Below are 13,356 nucleotides of genomic sequence, written 5' to 3' on the forward strand. Positions count from 1 at the left end.
ACTGAAGATGCCTTCAATGAAAGGCGAAACATGTCTCACATTTCTTAAGGTAATAAGGATATTACACTATGTGATCAAAAGTATCTGGACACCTGACTGAATATGACGTACAAGTTCATGCCGCCCTCCTTCGGTAATGCTGGAATTCAATATGGTGTTGGCCCACCCTTGGCCTTGATGACAGTTCCACTCTCGCAGGCATACGTTCAGTGAAGTGCTGGAAGGTTGCTTAGGGAATGGCAGCTCATTCTTCACGGGGCGCTGCACTGAGGAGAGGTAGCGATGTCAGTCGGTGAGGCCTGGCACGAAGTCGGTGTTCCAAAACATCCCAAAGGTGTTCTATAGAATTCAGGTCGGGACCCTGTGCAGGCCAGTCCATTAAAGGGATGTTATTGTCGTGCAACTACTCCGCCACAGGCCGTGCATTATGAACAGGTGCTCGATCGTGCTGAAAGATGCAATCGCCATCCCCAAAGTGCTCTTCAACAGTGGGAAGCAAAAAGGTGCTTAAAACATCAATGTTGGCCTGTGCTGTGATAGTGCCACACAAAACAACAAGGGGTGCAAGCCCCGTCCATGAAAAGCACACCATAACACCACCACCTCCGAATTTTACTGTTGGCACTACACACGCTGGCAGATGACATTCACTGGGCATTCGTCATACCCACACCCTGCCATCAGTTCGCCACATTGTGTACCATGATTTGTCACTCCACACAACGTTTTTCCACTGTTCATTCGTCCAATGTTTACCCTCCTTACACCAAGCGAGGCGTCGTTTGGCATTGACCTGTGTGATGTGGGGCTTATGGACAGCCGCTCAACCATGAAATGCAAGTTTTCTCACCTCCCGCCGAACTGTCATAGTACTTGGAGTGGATATCAGGATCAGGAATTCCTGTACGATGGTCTGGATAGATGCCTGCCTATTACACTTGACGACCCTCTTCAACTGTCGGTGGTCTCTGTCAGTCAACAGACGAGGTCGGCCTGTACGCTTTTGTGCTGTACGTGTCCCTTCACGTTTCCACTTCACTATCACATCAGAAACAGTGGACCTAGGGATGTTTAGGAGTGGGGAAATCTCACGTACAGACTTCTGACACAAGTGACACCCAATCACCTGACCACATTCGAAGTCTGTGAGTTCCGTGAAGCGCCCCATTCTGCTCTCTCATGATGTCGAATGACTACTGAGGTCGCTGCTATAGAGTACCTGGCAGTAGGTGGCAGCACAATGCACCTAAGATGAAAAACGTATGTTTTTGGGGGTGTCTGGATACTTTTGATCACATAGTGTATATGAGACTATAATGTATAGAATAGGTGGTTAAATAATAAATTTATTAGCATCCTACAAGTATAGTAATCTTCAATACAGAACCATAATGATATTTATCACTTGCATTATCAAGGGTTCCAACTGACTTTGATAGCAGCGAAGCTCACAGTGGAATGGTGTGGTGTTGCAATTCCATCTCATTATATAATGTAGTCTACAATGCGCTGCTTGCCTATTGGTCCACCATGTTGGAGGAGCGGTCGCTGATTGGCTGCTCTTCGGCCAAAATTGATGTACATTGACCTGCTTTGGTAGAGACAGCCAACGGATCACCCGTTGTTTTTTCTGTTCTGCCGTGGCCATCGTTTCCTCCAGGATTTAAGGCTTTCAGGAACTCCAGTGGCCTTCCTAAAAACCATATTTAGGCCAACAAAGAATATCCAGGACCTACTTAGGTCTGCCAAAGACAAGCGCCATCCTCTCTCCACTGCAGGTGTCTGCAAGATCCCGTGCAGCTGTGGCCAGGTGTACATAGGCACTACCAAACGCAGCATCGCCACACGACTAAAGGAGCATAACAGACTTAGCTGGCTGGGACAAGCAGACAGATCATCAGTCGCTGAACACTCATTGTTGGCAGGCGACAAGGCAATCATTCGCCGAAGAACAGCTAATCAGCGACTGCCCCTACAACATGGCGGACCAATAGGCAAGCAGTGCACCGTAGCCTGCACTATATAATAGGTGGAATTGCAACACTACTCCATTCCACAGTGAGCTTCGCTGCTATCGAAGTCAGTTGGAACCCTTGATAATGCCGAGCGTAGTGTTCTGTGAAACGTCGGGACAATCACGTGCTCCTGGACCACAGCCTACAAGCCTGGAAAACATTGTCATTATTTTGTAACGCCGGCCGTGAAAGCCTCAATTGCTATATTTCTCAAGAATAGCTGTGTGCAGTCATCTGTCTTCACTGTTCTGTTTCAGAGATGCAGAAGTTCCTTGGTACCTTGTTCTTCGAGTGGGACGTCGAGATGTACTGTCCACGCACCAACGAGCCGGCCATCTGCAACAGCTCTGATCTGAACGAAGAGCTCGGTCAGGTACAGTTCCTGTTCACAGATAAGACTGGTACGCTCACGGAGAACAACATGAAGTTCCGGCGATGTTCTGTGGCTGGCACAGCCTACCTCGAGCGGGACGGCATGCTCTTTGTCTTATCGCCGAGTGGGGATGAAAGGGAGGTTCGACTACTGGAAATGTTCCCGGTAAGGAAATGCTAGTCATATCGTCTTCTTCATAATACGCAGAGTTTTCACTGGCAGAAACACAAAATCATAAACACACTTTAATATCAATTTCATCTATATTTCACAACTTCTGCAAAAGAAAAAGAATGTCTTATTATTATTTCAAATGTAAGCTATAAAAAGTTTATAATTTTAATACAAAGTCATTTCTTTATATTCAAAATAGAAAAATAAGTTTGAGTATACGTTCATATGAACTGTTTGAACATCTCTTGAATTTTTAATCAAGAAAAACATTAGTATGTGGAGAATTTGAAACAAACTGATGATGTTATGAAACTGGAGAAATCTTATAACGGATATAATTTTAACCTAGTTATTGTTTATTTTGAAACAGCCAGCCAGTACTATTTATAATGTGTAATAAATTCTACAAGAATGTAAGGAAGTGATGTACAAGAAGAGAGGGCAGTGAAAGAACAGTGTGAAATGAAATGATGTATGGCTTTTAGTGCCCGGGGTGTCCAAGGACAAGTTCAGCTCGTCAGGTGCAGGTCTTTTGAATTGATGCCTGTAGGCGATCTTGTGTCGTGATAAGGATGAAACGTTGTTGAAGATGACATATACATCCAGCCCCTGTGCCAGCGGAATTAACCAATTATGGTTAAAAGTTCCCGACCCTGCCGGGAATTGAACCCGTCACCCTGCACACGGTGTCCAGCAAGTTACTTCCCGATTAGGCACTGTTGCACCACGCATGAAATAACAGCACAGAAACATGACAGACAGAATTGATCAAAACCAGTATAATGTGGAATGGAGAAGAAGGAGAAGTACAATAAATGTTGAAGAAGGGGGAAATGACACAATAACATATATTTTAAAACAATATAATACAAGGGCAGTTTCTTTATTAGTGACAATAATTAATTACAACCAATATAATACCTAGATGCACAGTACCTCTACGAAACATGTACAGTCTCTCAAGAGTAGAAGATATTGCCAGTGATGTGGGAGCTGTATTCCTGAAGTGTAAGGAATGAGGGAGCACTTCCCAGCGCCATGGAGCATTTAAATGAAATGGTGCAGAACCCATTGCGACAAAGTTTTCTCATGCCAACAGGGTCTTTCAGAATATGAAGCACATTTTTAGTCACTGTGCCTTTCTCTCAGGGTAACTCACGAACCGTTTGAATTGTATCTGTTTCCAGCAATCCACACGTCCTGGTCACTGAACACCCGGGTGACCTGGCCGAGGCAAGTCGGCTACATGCTGTCGTCCCTCATTGAAGGCTTTGACTATTGTGCCACAGTTCTGTAAAGCAAGTCAGAATCCCCGCAGGTCTCACGAAGACCTTCGTGACACCGTCCTGCTGTATGGCTGCAGGAATATTTAGTTTTAATTTAGCTGCGTTTTTCCTGTTTTGAGAACATCTTGACTGGTCGCTCACAGATGGCACAGTGCATACGTGGAGTCCAAGTACTGTGCCCGCATAAAATAACTTGTCATTGGTGGTTTAACTAGTTCAGATAGACTTTTGGTGATGATGGGATAGGAATGGGAAGGAACCAGCTGAGATCTAGCATTTGCTTTGAAAATAGGAAACCATGGAAAGCTATTGATAGTTGGGTTTGAACCCAAGCTAGCATCTACACTGCCAGTACATAATCTGTAAGATCAGTCATTCACTCTTTTTGATGGACCAAATCTCATTTCCAAAGGCAAGTGTGTTGTACACTAAACCTGCAAGGTTTGTAATTTAGTGTGAGGTGAAAATGTATTGTCTGTCTCGTAGGGGAAGTTGTTTCCATTGCGGTTGTTTTTAGAAGGTAAACATATTTATGCGCAGAGCACAACGAACATCACTTGTACTCCAAGACGATGCAACAGACTACTAGGCAAACAATGATGATTAAGATTTGCAATATTCTGTTATTGAAAACAGTCATATCTGAGCAAACTGGCAGTGTAGATGCTACCTTGGGTTTAACGTATCCACAAAGACACACACGAAATGCTGTCAGTTGGTACAGTTATTTATTCGCATCTATGTACAAATTAACCTTTATCACTGTTGCCACTGGCAAAATACACACATCAACAAAGTTGCCATTTTAACAACTGCCTATCACTTCACCATGGAGACTGCAACCACTGCATGTCACAACAACACGAGGTCACAAGTATACTACTGCTACAGCATAACTCTACTAAACAATAACTTGTCATGACCATGCCTCCTTATATAGGTGCCTGGCCAGGCTTCTAGAAAGATACGTTACACATTATACCTTCTCAAAAATTCTAGAGTACTTAATACATAGATAGAGTGTACAGAATATTCTCCATTGTTCTCGTCTACCCAGTACCATTCTAGAAGTTGCAGTGTGTTTTGCAATGTTGTAGTGGATTACAAATTATATATACAGATAAGAATAAATTATATACAGGTTCTTACATTAATTGAACTGATATAAATGTCTATATAGAGTGCATTTTTCATGACATAACCTCACAAACAACGTTATCGTATCGTATGTACATATGATGTAATAATAATAATAATAATAATAATAATAGTAATAACCGTAATCGTAAAATAATAATAATAATAATAATAATAATAATAATAATAATAATAATAATAATAATAATAATAATAATAATAATAATAATAATAATAATAATCGAGCTTGATACTTGCATTATTTACTCATGTGTGAGAGAATATTGTTTTCAAGTTATATCAGTTTATCGCACGTGCTTCAGGTTCAAACTCAAATATCAGAAGAGACATACTATAGTTGTATTAGAACTGCAGACTGGATGTTAAAAGACATAATGAGCATGGCACAATATTTTGTGTTGCAGCCTGAACTGGACCACTTCTTACTGGGACTAGCGCTGTGTCACTCTGTTCAGCCAGGAACAGCATTCACCAACAACAACTACGTTGTCGGCACGGAGCTCGACTACCAGGCTTCCAGTCCCGACGAGAAGGCTCTCGTGGAAGCTGCTGCCAGGTGAGACAAACACGTACTGTGTCTCATTTCTTCAAGAGTAAACTGTAGATGAGGAGAAAGACTAGAGATTTAATAGATCTATTGCAGATGTTTTATGAAATAACTATAGGTCAGGACTACTTTTTGATGTGGTCGACATCAGTAATCCTTCTTTTTAACTGGGATCTCCTTCTGCAATAAAGTTTGTGGTACAAGTTTATGTCATGCGTTGTAAAGGATTACAGTTAAATTGAAATGTAATAGTTTCATTCCTGTCCGTGACCTCTGGTTATTTTATAAAGCATATTTGTTTCAACCAATGTAAAACATTTATTATTTCAAACAAAAAAAGTGTGGCAGCACCACTCCAATACATGTGGTTCAGATCACCTACTTCAACAATGGAGTATGATCTATGGGAGTGTCAGAGTCCATTAGACTTATGAATCACAAGTGGAGTGTGGTAATGTGTAACTGCTCTAACTCATAGATTCTTAAACATAACCATGGATCTTTTTCCTTTAAAAAAACAATCCTTATCCGTGAATGTGAATTAATTATTTACAAAATAATTTTAACTGTTAAATGTTGTACTTGACAACCCTCCATCATCAGGTGGTGAAATGGTGCTGTCCGGCTCCATGGTCCAAGGAGTCCCGAATTTGATTCCCAGCCATTTCCAGCCGTTTCACGCGATTATGTTCCTAATCCAGATAACAGCCACTGTATCATGCGACAAAACCTCACTGTACGACTCAACACAAAATAAATTTCTAACTTCTGAATGGAATTACGAACTGTCCACTTCATGTCCATACTGATATGACAATATAACAATCAAAGAAATATTTAGCCACCTAATAAATACCTTTGTTTGCCTTTGGCAATTTTATAAAATCATTAATAGTATATGTTTTGACTGCTTTGCAGTCAACATCCCTATATTTACATAACCTTAGGTGTAAATAAGGTAAAAATATGCACAATGTATGTTCACATATTAGTCTTGATAACTTCTCATGGGAAACTTACACATTTTTGTTATTGGGGGAGGATGGTAGTAGTAAGGAGGGAGGGGAGAAGAATGCTTGAAAAGTGAAACTAAAATATTGTCAAAATTTTCTCTTCTTCCAATAAGAAGAGATCAGTTGCAGATCGTGTTACAAGCTGCCCAATTATATGGTCTATGGACGAAATTACTTCTAAACACATCCCAACATTGAGCTGCAAGGGCATTTTAAGAATCTACCTTTGGCAATAAAAAAAAGCAAGTTAATCAGCTTTCTCCACAAACCTTCAAGCACAAACATGAATGCGACTTAAAAAGAAGATTTTAACTCCTCGTCTGAAAGATGACATATGTTTTTATTAATATTTTACTTAGAAATAAGTTTTAATTATACTTGAATAACATGTAACATGTAATATGTAGTTAGTTGGTGAAGAGTCAGTGTTTTTCAAATATGCTTCCGAACAGAAGCTTAAAAAAAAAAAAAAAAACTTAAAAGACCTTTTTTTCTTCTTTTTGGAAGAAGAGATACTTTTTAACAATTTTAACAGAGGCTATGTCCAGAGCAGACTCGCTCTTGTCTCTTTTATTCACTTGACCACAGGCTAAAGGATGTTCTTCACTCTTGTTGTGTTCCAGATGTGGTGTGGTTTACCTGGGAGAGGAAGGAGACTTCATGTCCGTGTACCTGAGAGACAGGGTGTGTCGCTATCGCAAGTTGGATGTCCTGGAGTTCACTTCGGACCGCAAGCGCATGTCCGTAGTGGTGGAGGACGAACAGAGTCAGCTGTGGCTCTACTGCAAGGGTGCAGAGTCTGCCGTCATCCCGCTGGCAGATTCAGGCTACTTACACGACACCCAAGCGCACATCAATGATTTCGCTATGGTGAGTAGAGACTAGATATGAATTTCACCCTGATCCTTTTTCCAAGGGGGAGCAGGCTTGGTAACTGAACCGCAACGATTCTCCAAGTGTAACTTGGCATTCTTATATTTAGTGGAGTGAGCAGGTACATTGTTTAAGATTCTTGTATTGTTTCTTGCCAACGGCCGTAGCCGTGTTGAAACACTGGATCCCATGAGATCTCCGAAGTAAAGCAACATTGGGCGTGGTCAGGAGTTGGATGGGTTTCCACGCGCTGTTGGTGGGGGGTAAGGGAATGGAGGAGCGGAAAGGAATTGGCCTCCTTACCGTACGTAAACTCCGGCTCAGGAACACCTCTGCAGAGGTTCGGACCTGCCTTCGGGCAGAATAACCCTTACCTTACCTTATTTTTTCTTAAGCAGATAATGTAGTGTTAAACTCTGCAGTTATGGGAATGAAGTGTTAAAAATATCAGAGTAGGTTACAAAGATCTGATTTGCCAACTGGAACAAATGTCTTGAGCTGTGCATGTACCGAAGATCATCGTGCCTGCCTTGATATGGCATTTTCTAGTCCATTCTCATGCAGTCAACCTTTAGACTTCTGTCTCTAGCTTTGAAAATGTTTCAGTTTGATAATGAGCTACAGTTTGGTTGCCTATTTATGCTGCGATTTCTGTCGAGGCAGGAACCACAGCAAGATAAAAAGGTTTCGTTGGAGGTGGTCATTTGTTGTTTTAAGGGGGCAAACCCAATATTATGAGCCCCTCTCAATATATATCTTGAAATAAAGAGATTCAGGTTCTTAAAGAATGAATCAGCTAGAAAAAATGTTAGAACCACAAATAACAACAAACTAAGACACTACATAGGTAAACATAATAGGGTTGAATTTTGAGGAAAACATTATTTAAAATTTGAAAGATGAAAGAGAGCTGTCCCATAGTGCATAGAACTTGTGAATCTCTTGGGTAGAGACTCACTTTGAAAGAGAATGTAGACACAAGGAAGTGCTCTACATTTGTTGTGTATTTCCTTTTCCTTGCTGTTGTACTCTGCCCATGTACCACAGCCAAATTGAAGGAAACAAAGTATGTAATTACTCATACTTACACAATCTCCAGGAGTGACTTCCTGCTTACTTGTCCTAAATTCTTGCAAGTATTTTTGTTATGCTCTGCTGATTTGTTAAAAAGGAAGCCAGTGTTGACTCAGTTAAATGTAACCTAAAAGCTTTTCAGTCTGTTGAACTACAAGTTCACTATAAATATTACACTAGAACATACCTGTAAAACAATGCATTATTAAACAAGGAATAATATTATGTATTTTTCGCATTATGTTCTGTTGATTCTTTCCTTTCCTGTTGCCTTGCAATTTGTTGGCAATACTGCTAATTAAGTACTATTATTGCAGCGTGGCCTGCGCACTATGGTGGTAGGATTCCGTCGGCTGGACACCGCCACCTACAACACCTTATCACAACACGTGGAGCTGTCTCGACAGACTGTGTCTACTCGTCGGGAGTCCCTGGTGGCTGCTAGCTATAGCAAGATGGAGCAAGGTCTCGTCTTGCTGGGAGCGACCGGTGTGGAGGATCAGTTGCAAGATGGGGTTCAGGAGACTCTAGAAAGCCTGCGAGCGGCAGGTATCAAGGTAATTTTTGTCACACCATTTGCATGTAGAGGAGAATCACACTTGACATCAGGAACAAACAAGTGAATCAGGTCATTTGTAGAAACATGAACACGACGACAAGCACAGTCTTCACATCTTCCTTAGATAAACAAGAGCTCTGATGTGGAGCTTGAGGTTGTAAATTATTATTTTAAAAAAAAATTTTTTTACTACTAGCAAACAAATACAAAATTAAATAAATATTGATAAGCCCGCCTCATGCCATGATGGTTGAGGCGGTCGAGTGTTCTTAGTGGCAACAATTTTCACCATCAAAATGTTGGTCAGTAGTGTAGGAGAGGTGGTGACTGCGTGTCAGAAGCCTGGATTCAATTCCAAACCTCTCCGCAGTGTTCATATGGTGTGAATTTTTTTAAAATTTGATTTACATCACACCGACACACACAGTTCTTCTGGCGACGATGGGATAGGCAAGGGCTAGGAATGGGAAAGAAGCGGCCGTGGCCTTAACTAAGGTGCAGCCTGGTGTGAAAATGGGAAACCATGGAAAACCATCTTCATGGCTGCCGACAATAGGGTTCGAACCCCATATGACGCTGTTGATGGTGATTTGTCTGTCTGATGGAGACGTTAATCCTTCAGCAGAGGCCTTGGTGTTATTTGATTGTTATCATAATCACACTCCCAAATATGCAGATTGCCCATGGGCATTAAATAGAAAGACCTGTACCAGGTTTCTCCAGAGGCCACACACAGTCAGTATTGATATTAAAAGTGCTTGAATATAAAGCATATTAATAACCTTTACAGAGAACAAAAGTCAAAACTGTTTGCTGCGACACTGCATTTAACGACTTATTGGATATAAAGGCGAAATCTAACAGTCCCATTGAACTCCAAAACACTGTATTTTTTAAAAAATTGCTTATTACGACATATCGTACAAAACGGCGTATATCTATCACATTTTGTGAGAAATGTGTGGACTATAACGTCCCATGTTGATTTTTCTTTCTTATGCATTTGGAGATTGTTGGCAACAATGTAAAGCTTATTTTCAAACCCTTGTTTTCAATAGAGTGTTGATTTCAAATCAGTCTGTCTGTTAAAGAGTCGAGGGAAGCATTGTTGTCAATACGTCACAAAAGAAAGAGAATATGTTTAATATTGAAGAAATGTCGCACATACAGTAAGAAGTCCGTTATAGCGAGAATTCATAACAGCAAAATATTTACTCACTATAATGAATTGTTGTTATATCCAATTTTTGTGTAAAAGTTGGAACCCCCCCAATACACATTAAAATCGGTATGAAACGGCAATCAGTTTGTTCAAAACTTGCGTTTCTGCAGATGATATCCACACCATGGCTTACTTGTTTGTTGTTTTTCGAAATGTGATACAACGTGAAAGTGTATGTTTAATTTCATTCTGAAAAAAATATAGTACCATATTTCTCCGAATCCAAGATGAACCCTACTTTTTCCTTCAAAATATTTACTGTAAATCCGGCTCAAAAAGTACTTTGTAAAATCATATAAATACCTTTGTTGTACAGTAGGCCTATGCGTTTTATAGACTATTTTTAGACGCAAAACATTAACTATCGTTGTGCCATATATATATATATATATATATATATAATTTTTTTTTTTTTTTTTTTTTTTTGCAGCTTCACAATTATTCTTTATTTCCGTGGGTTTAAGGACCATTAACTTAAAATTGACATCATAATATCGACAAGAACCCGTTGAAAATTTGCCGGCGATACTTTTTCCACATATCTTTACAATACGACTATCGATCACGAAATTATTCCTGCTGTCTATAAAACTTAATTTTACTAAGCATCAAGTATAATAGACGCATTATAACTCTGCCACTGAGTAGCCGACCTTTCTAAAAATTTGAAGGCAATCAGTTTTGGTATGATTCTGCAGATTTGAGAAACGTTTTTGTAGAGGCTAATAGAACATCATTCTCTCTTCACTATTTCCCGAGATCCAGTGACATTACACACAGGCACTGTATAACTGGTTGTTGTGGATAGCGATATATAATAAAGAGGCGGTTGTTTATTGTCAACGAGTTTTGTGTGTGCATGCGGGTGCGGGGATGAGAAGCAGCGTGGTTACCGCGGTAGTTGCCAGTGGTGTCCATTAACTTACTGCTAGGCCGCGACAACCCTTGAGTTTTCGCATGAGATTCTGAGGGAGAAAAAAACGTTGTCTTGGATTCTGAGAAATATGGTATCACTCCAGAGGTTTCTGTGGTGAACACTTCAGTTTTCTTCTTCAATCGGCGTCACCTAACCGTATATGTATCATGAAAATATATTTGAAGCGCATGTAGAGAAATGATAACCTCCTCGCTAAAAATTTACATTGTGGGATATAAATTTCATATTGATTGGCGCGTATTGAAGTGAGATTACATTAAAAATTAATTATATTCTGTTGGTTACAAGTTGTTTATACATGGTACTAGTTTCGACTCCAGATCTGGGTCATCATCAGCCAATGGCACAAATTATACTTACACAAGGCATTAAAAAGTCCGAAAACAATGTACAAGCTCATAACAGGAAACATGTGTGGATCAAACTGATCAATTAAAAAACTTAAAATTGTCTGTTAGAAATGGTCACAGTAATGTTAAAACGTGGCCGCGCATATTATACATTAGAATGGGGCACTTGAAAGTCTTTAACAAGTTTTTAGGTAATTATTCTTGATGCTGAAGAGAATTGAATTCAATCAACGTTATGATGAATAACATATGTGGAATGCAATTGTGCAAAGAATATGAATAAAGTTAAAATTCGATGATGCTATTGAAGCTCGTATTGAAATGCTGGCAAAGGTTGCATATGAAGGTCAAACCGGTTCTAAGTCATAGGTGGTAAAAGTTCAATGCGGAAGCAGTTGACCTTGTGCAGCGAAATGAGGAGCTTAACAGGCAATGATATGTGATAACTACATAAAAATGATGCAGCAGACAGCTGCTGACTGGTGTACAAAGAGCAGAAAACTGTATAAACACCATAAAAGGGGAAGGCAAGTGCTGGAAAGAGGAAAGAAACCCAACTTGTGTAATTACAGTATGTGAAGGGAAGGGAACATACACAAACAGAATGATAGTGAGGAAGAGCTAATACACCATTATTGAGGTAATGACCATTTCATTTCTACAACTTGTATCCAGCTACCTGCATTTAAAGGTTTGTGTTTGATGCTGATGTCTCAATATGGCCCTCAAATCAGTCTTGAGTCACATCCAGATTCAGCAACACTGGCGCTTCAAGCCTGTTTGCAAAACGATATTCAGCAATGATAAAAGGAAAACAATGCCACATATCGATTTATTTTTTTCAAATTATTTATCAGTATGACCAACCTTCTAATGCTCATATATCCGGCCCACGTTGTTTCCGACCACTTTGTATGTATATCACAGGTAGGTTTCGAGTTAAGTTAATCTCTTATATGTCAACACTTAGTGCTTTTCTTGAATTCCATTTCTTTAAGTTTCGTATGTGTTTTAAGTATAGTGTGTGTTGTCTTTAAAATACAGGGCGGTGCATGAATTGTCATACAATGAAAACTGTTTATAGAATATTTAATATAAAATGCCATTACAACATTCACTAGAATGTGCATGATTAGTCAGTATGCCCACAATCTCAGTATACAACCTGCATGTCTGTGACCACTCTCTACCCATGGAATAGTCAGAATGCCGCTTGCAATTGCAGTACATTTTCTGGTTTGGTCGGTAGATTATATCCTTCAAATATTCCCACCAGAAGAAGTAATTGAGATTAAGATCGAAGCTATGTGGTGACCAGATTGAGCTGCGCAAAAACATTTGCGATATTGATGGGACATCCACAGCGTCCGAAATGTTCATGCAGGAAGTCCAGAACAACATTTGCTATTGGTATTCTTGTTGCAAAGAGCTGTTGACAGAAACTCTTTTTCAACATGTCCATCTAACTCACACTGTTGATTCTGTCATTCAAGAAGATTGGCCCAGTAATTCCGAAATTGCAGCCAGCACACATACACTTTCACACCATGACTTTCAACCTAGTGCACAATGTCAGGCCGTTCTTTCGCCCAAAACTGAACATTCTGTTTGTTCACAGCACCGTTGAGATAAACGTATGACTCATCACTGAACCATGTGCTGTGCAGTATGAGATCACCTTCTGCAATATCCCATGCAGCAAACTGTACTCACCGCTAGTTTATGAGCTTTTGTCATTTTGGAAGCGAAAAGGTCAAGCTCAGACTGCAGTGTAT

The 13,356-nt window shown here is 40.0% G+C and overlaps 2 protein-coding genes across 9 annotated transcripts in view; one reads left to right on the forward strand and one right to left on the reverse strand.

Moving 5' to 3' along the window:
• The window catches only part of LOC136885533 (phospholipid-transporting ATPase IF), a 266,970-nt gene that overhangs the window by 237,199 nt on the left and 16,415 nt on the right, over positions 1-13,356 (forward strand). For all 6 annotated transcript variants that reach the window (XR_010861552.2, XM_067158138.2, XM_067158139.2 and 3 more), the window contains exons 10-13: positions 2,273-2,553; positions 5,411-5,562; positions 7,190-7,436; positions 8,831-9,070. Coding sequence is in view for 5 of the 6 variants with exons in the window: in XM_067158138.2 (XP_067014239.2) it covers positions 2,273-2,553; positions 5,411-5,562; positions 7,190-7,436; positions 8,831-9,070 (920 nt within the window). In the remaining variant the exon portion in view is untranslated. The remainder of the gene's footprint in view (positions 1-2,272; positions 2,554-5,410; positions 5,563-7,189; positions 7,437-8,830; positions 9,071-13,356) is intronic.
• LOC136885536 (2-oxoglutarate dehydrogenase complex component E1) overlaps positions 1-13,356 on the reverse strand; it is a 149,438-nt gene that overhangs the window by 93,102 nt on the left and 42,980 nt on the right. The gene's annotated exons all lie outside the window — the stretch shown is intronic.

This window comes from Anabrus simplex, chromosome 14, assembly GCF_040414725.1.
Source record: "Anabrus simplex isolate iqAnaSimp1 chromosome 14, ASM4041472v1, whole genome shotgun sequence".
Lineage (NCBI taxonomy): Eukaryota > Metazoa > Arthropoda > Insecta > Orthoptera > Tettigoniidae > Anabrus > Anabrus simplex.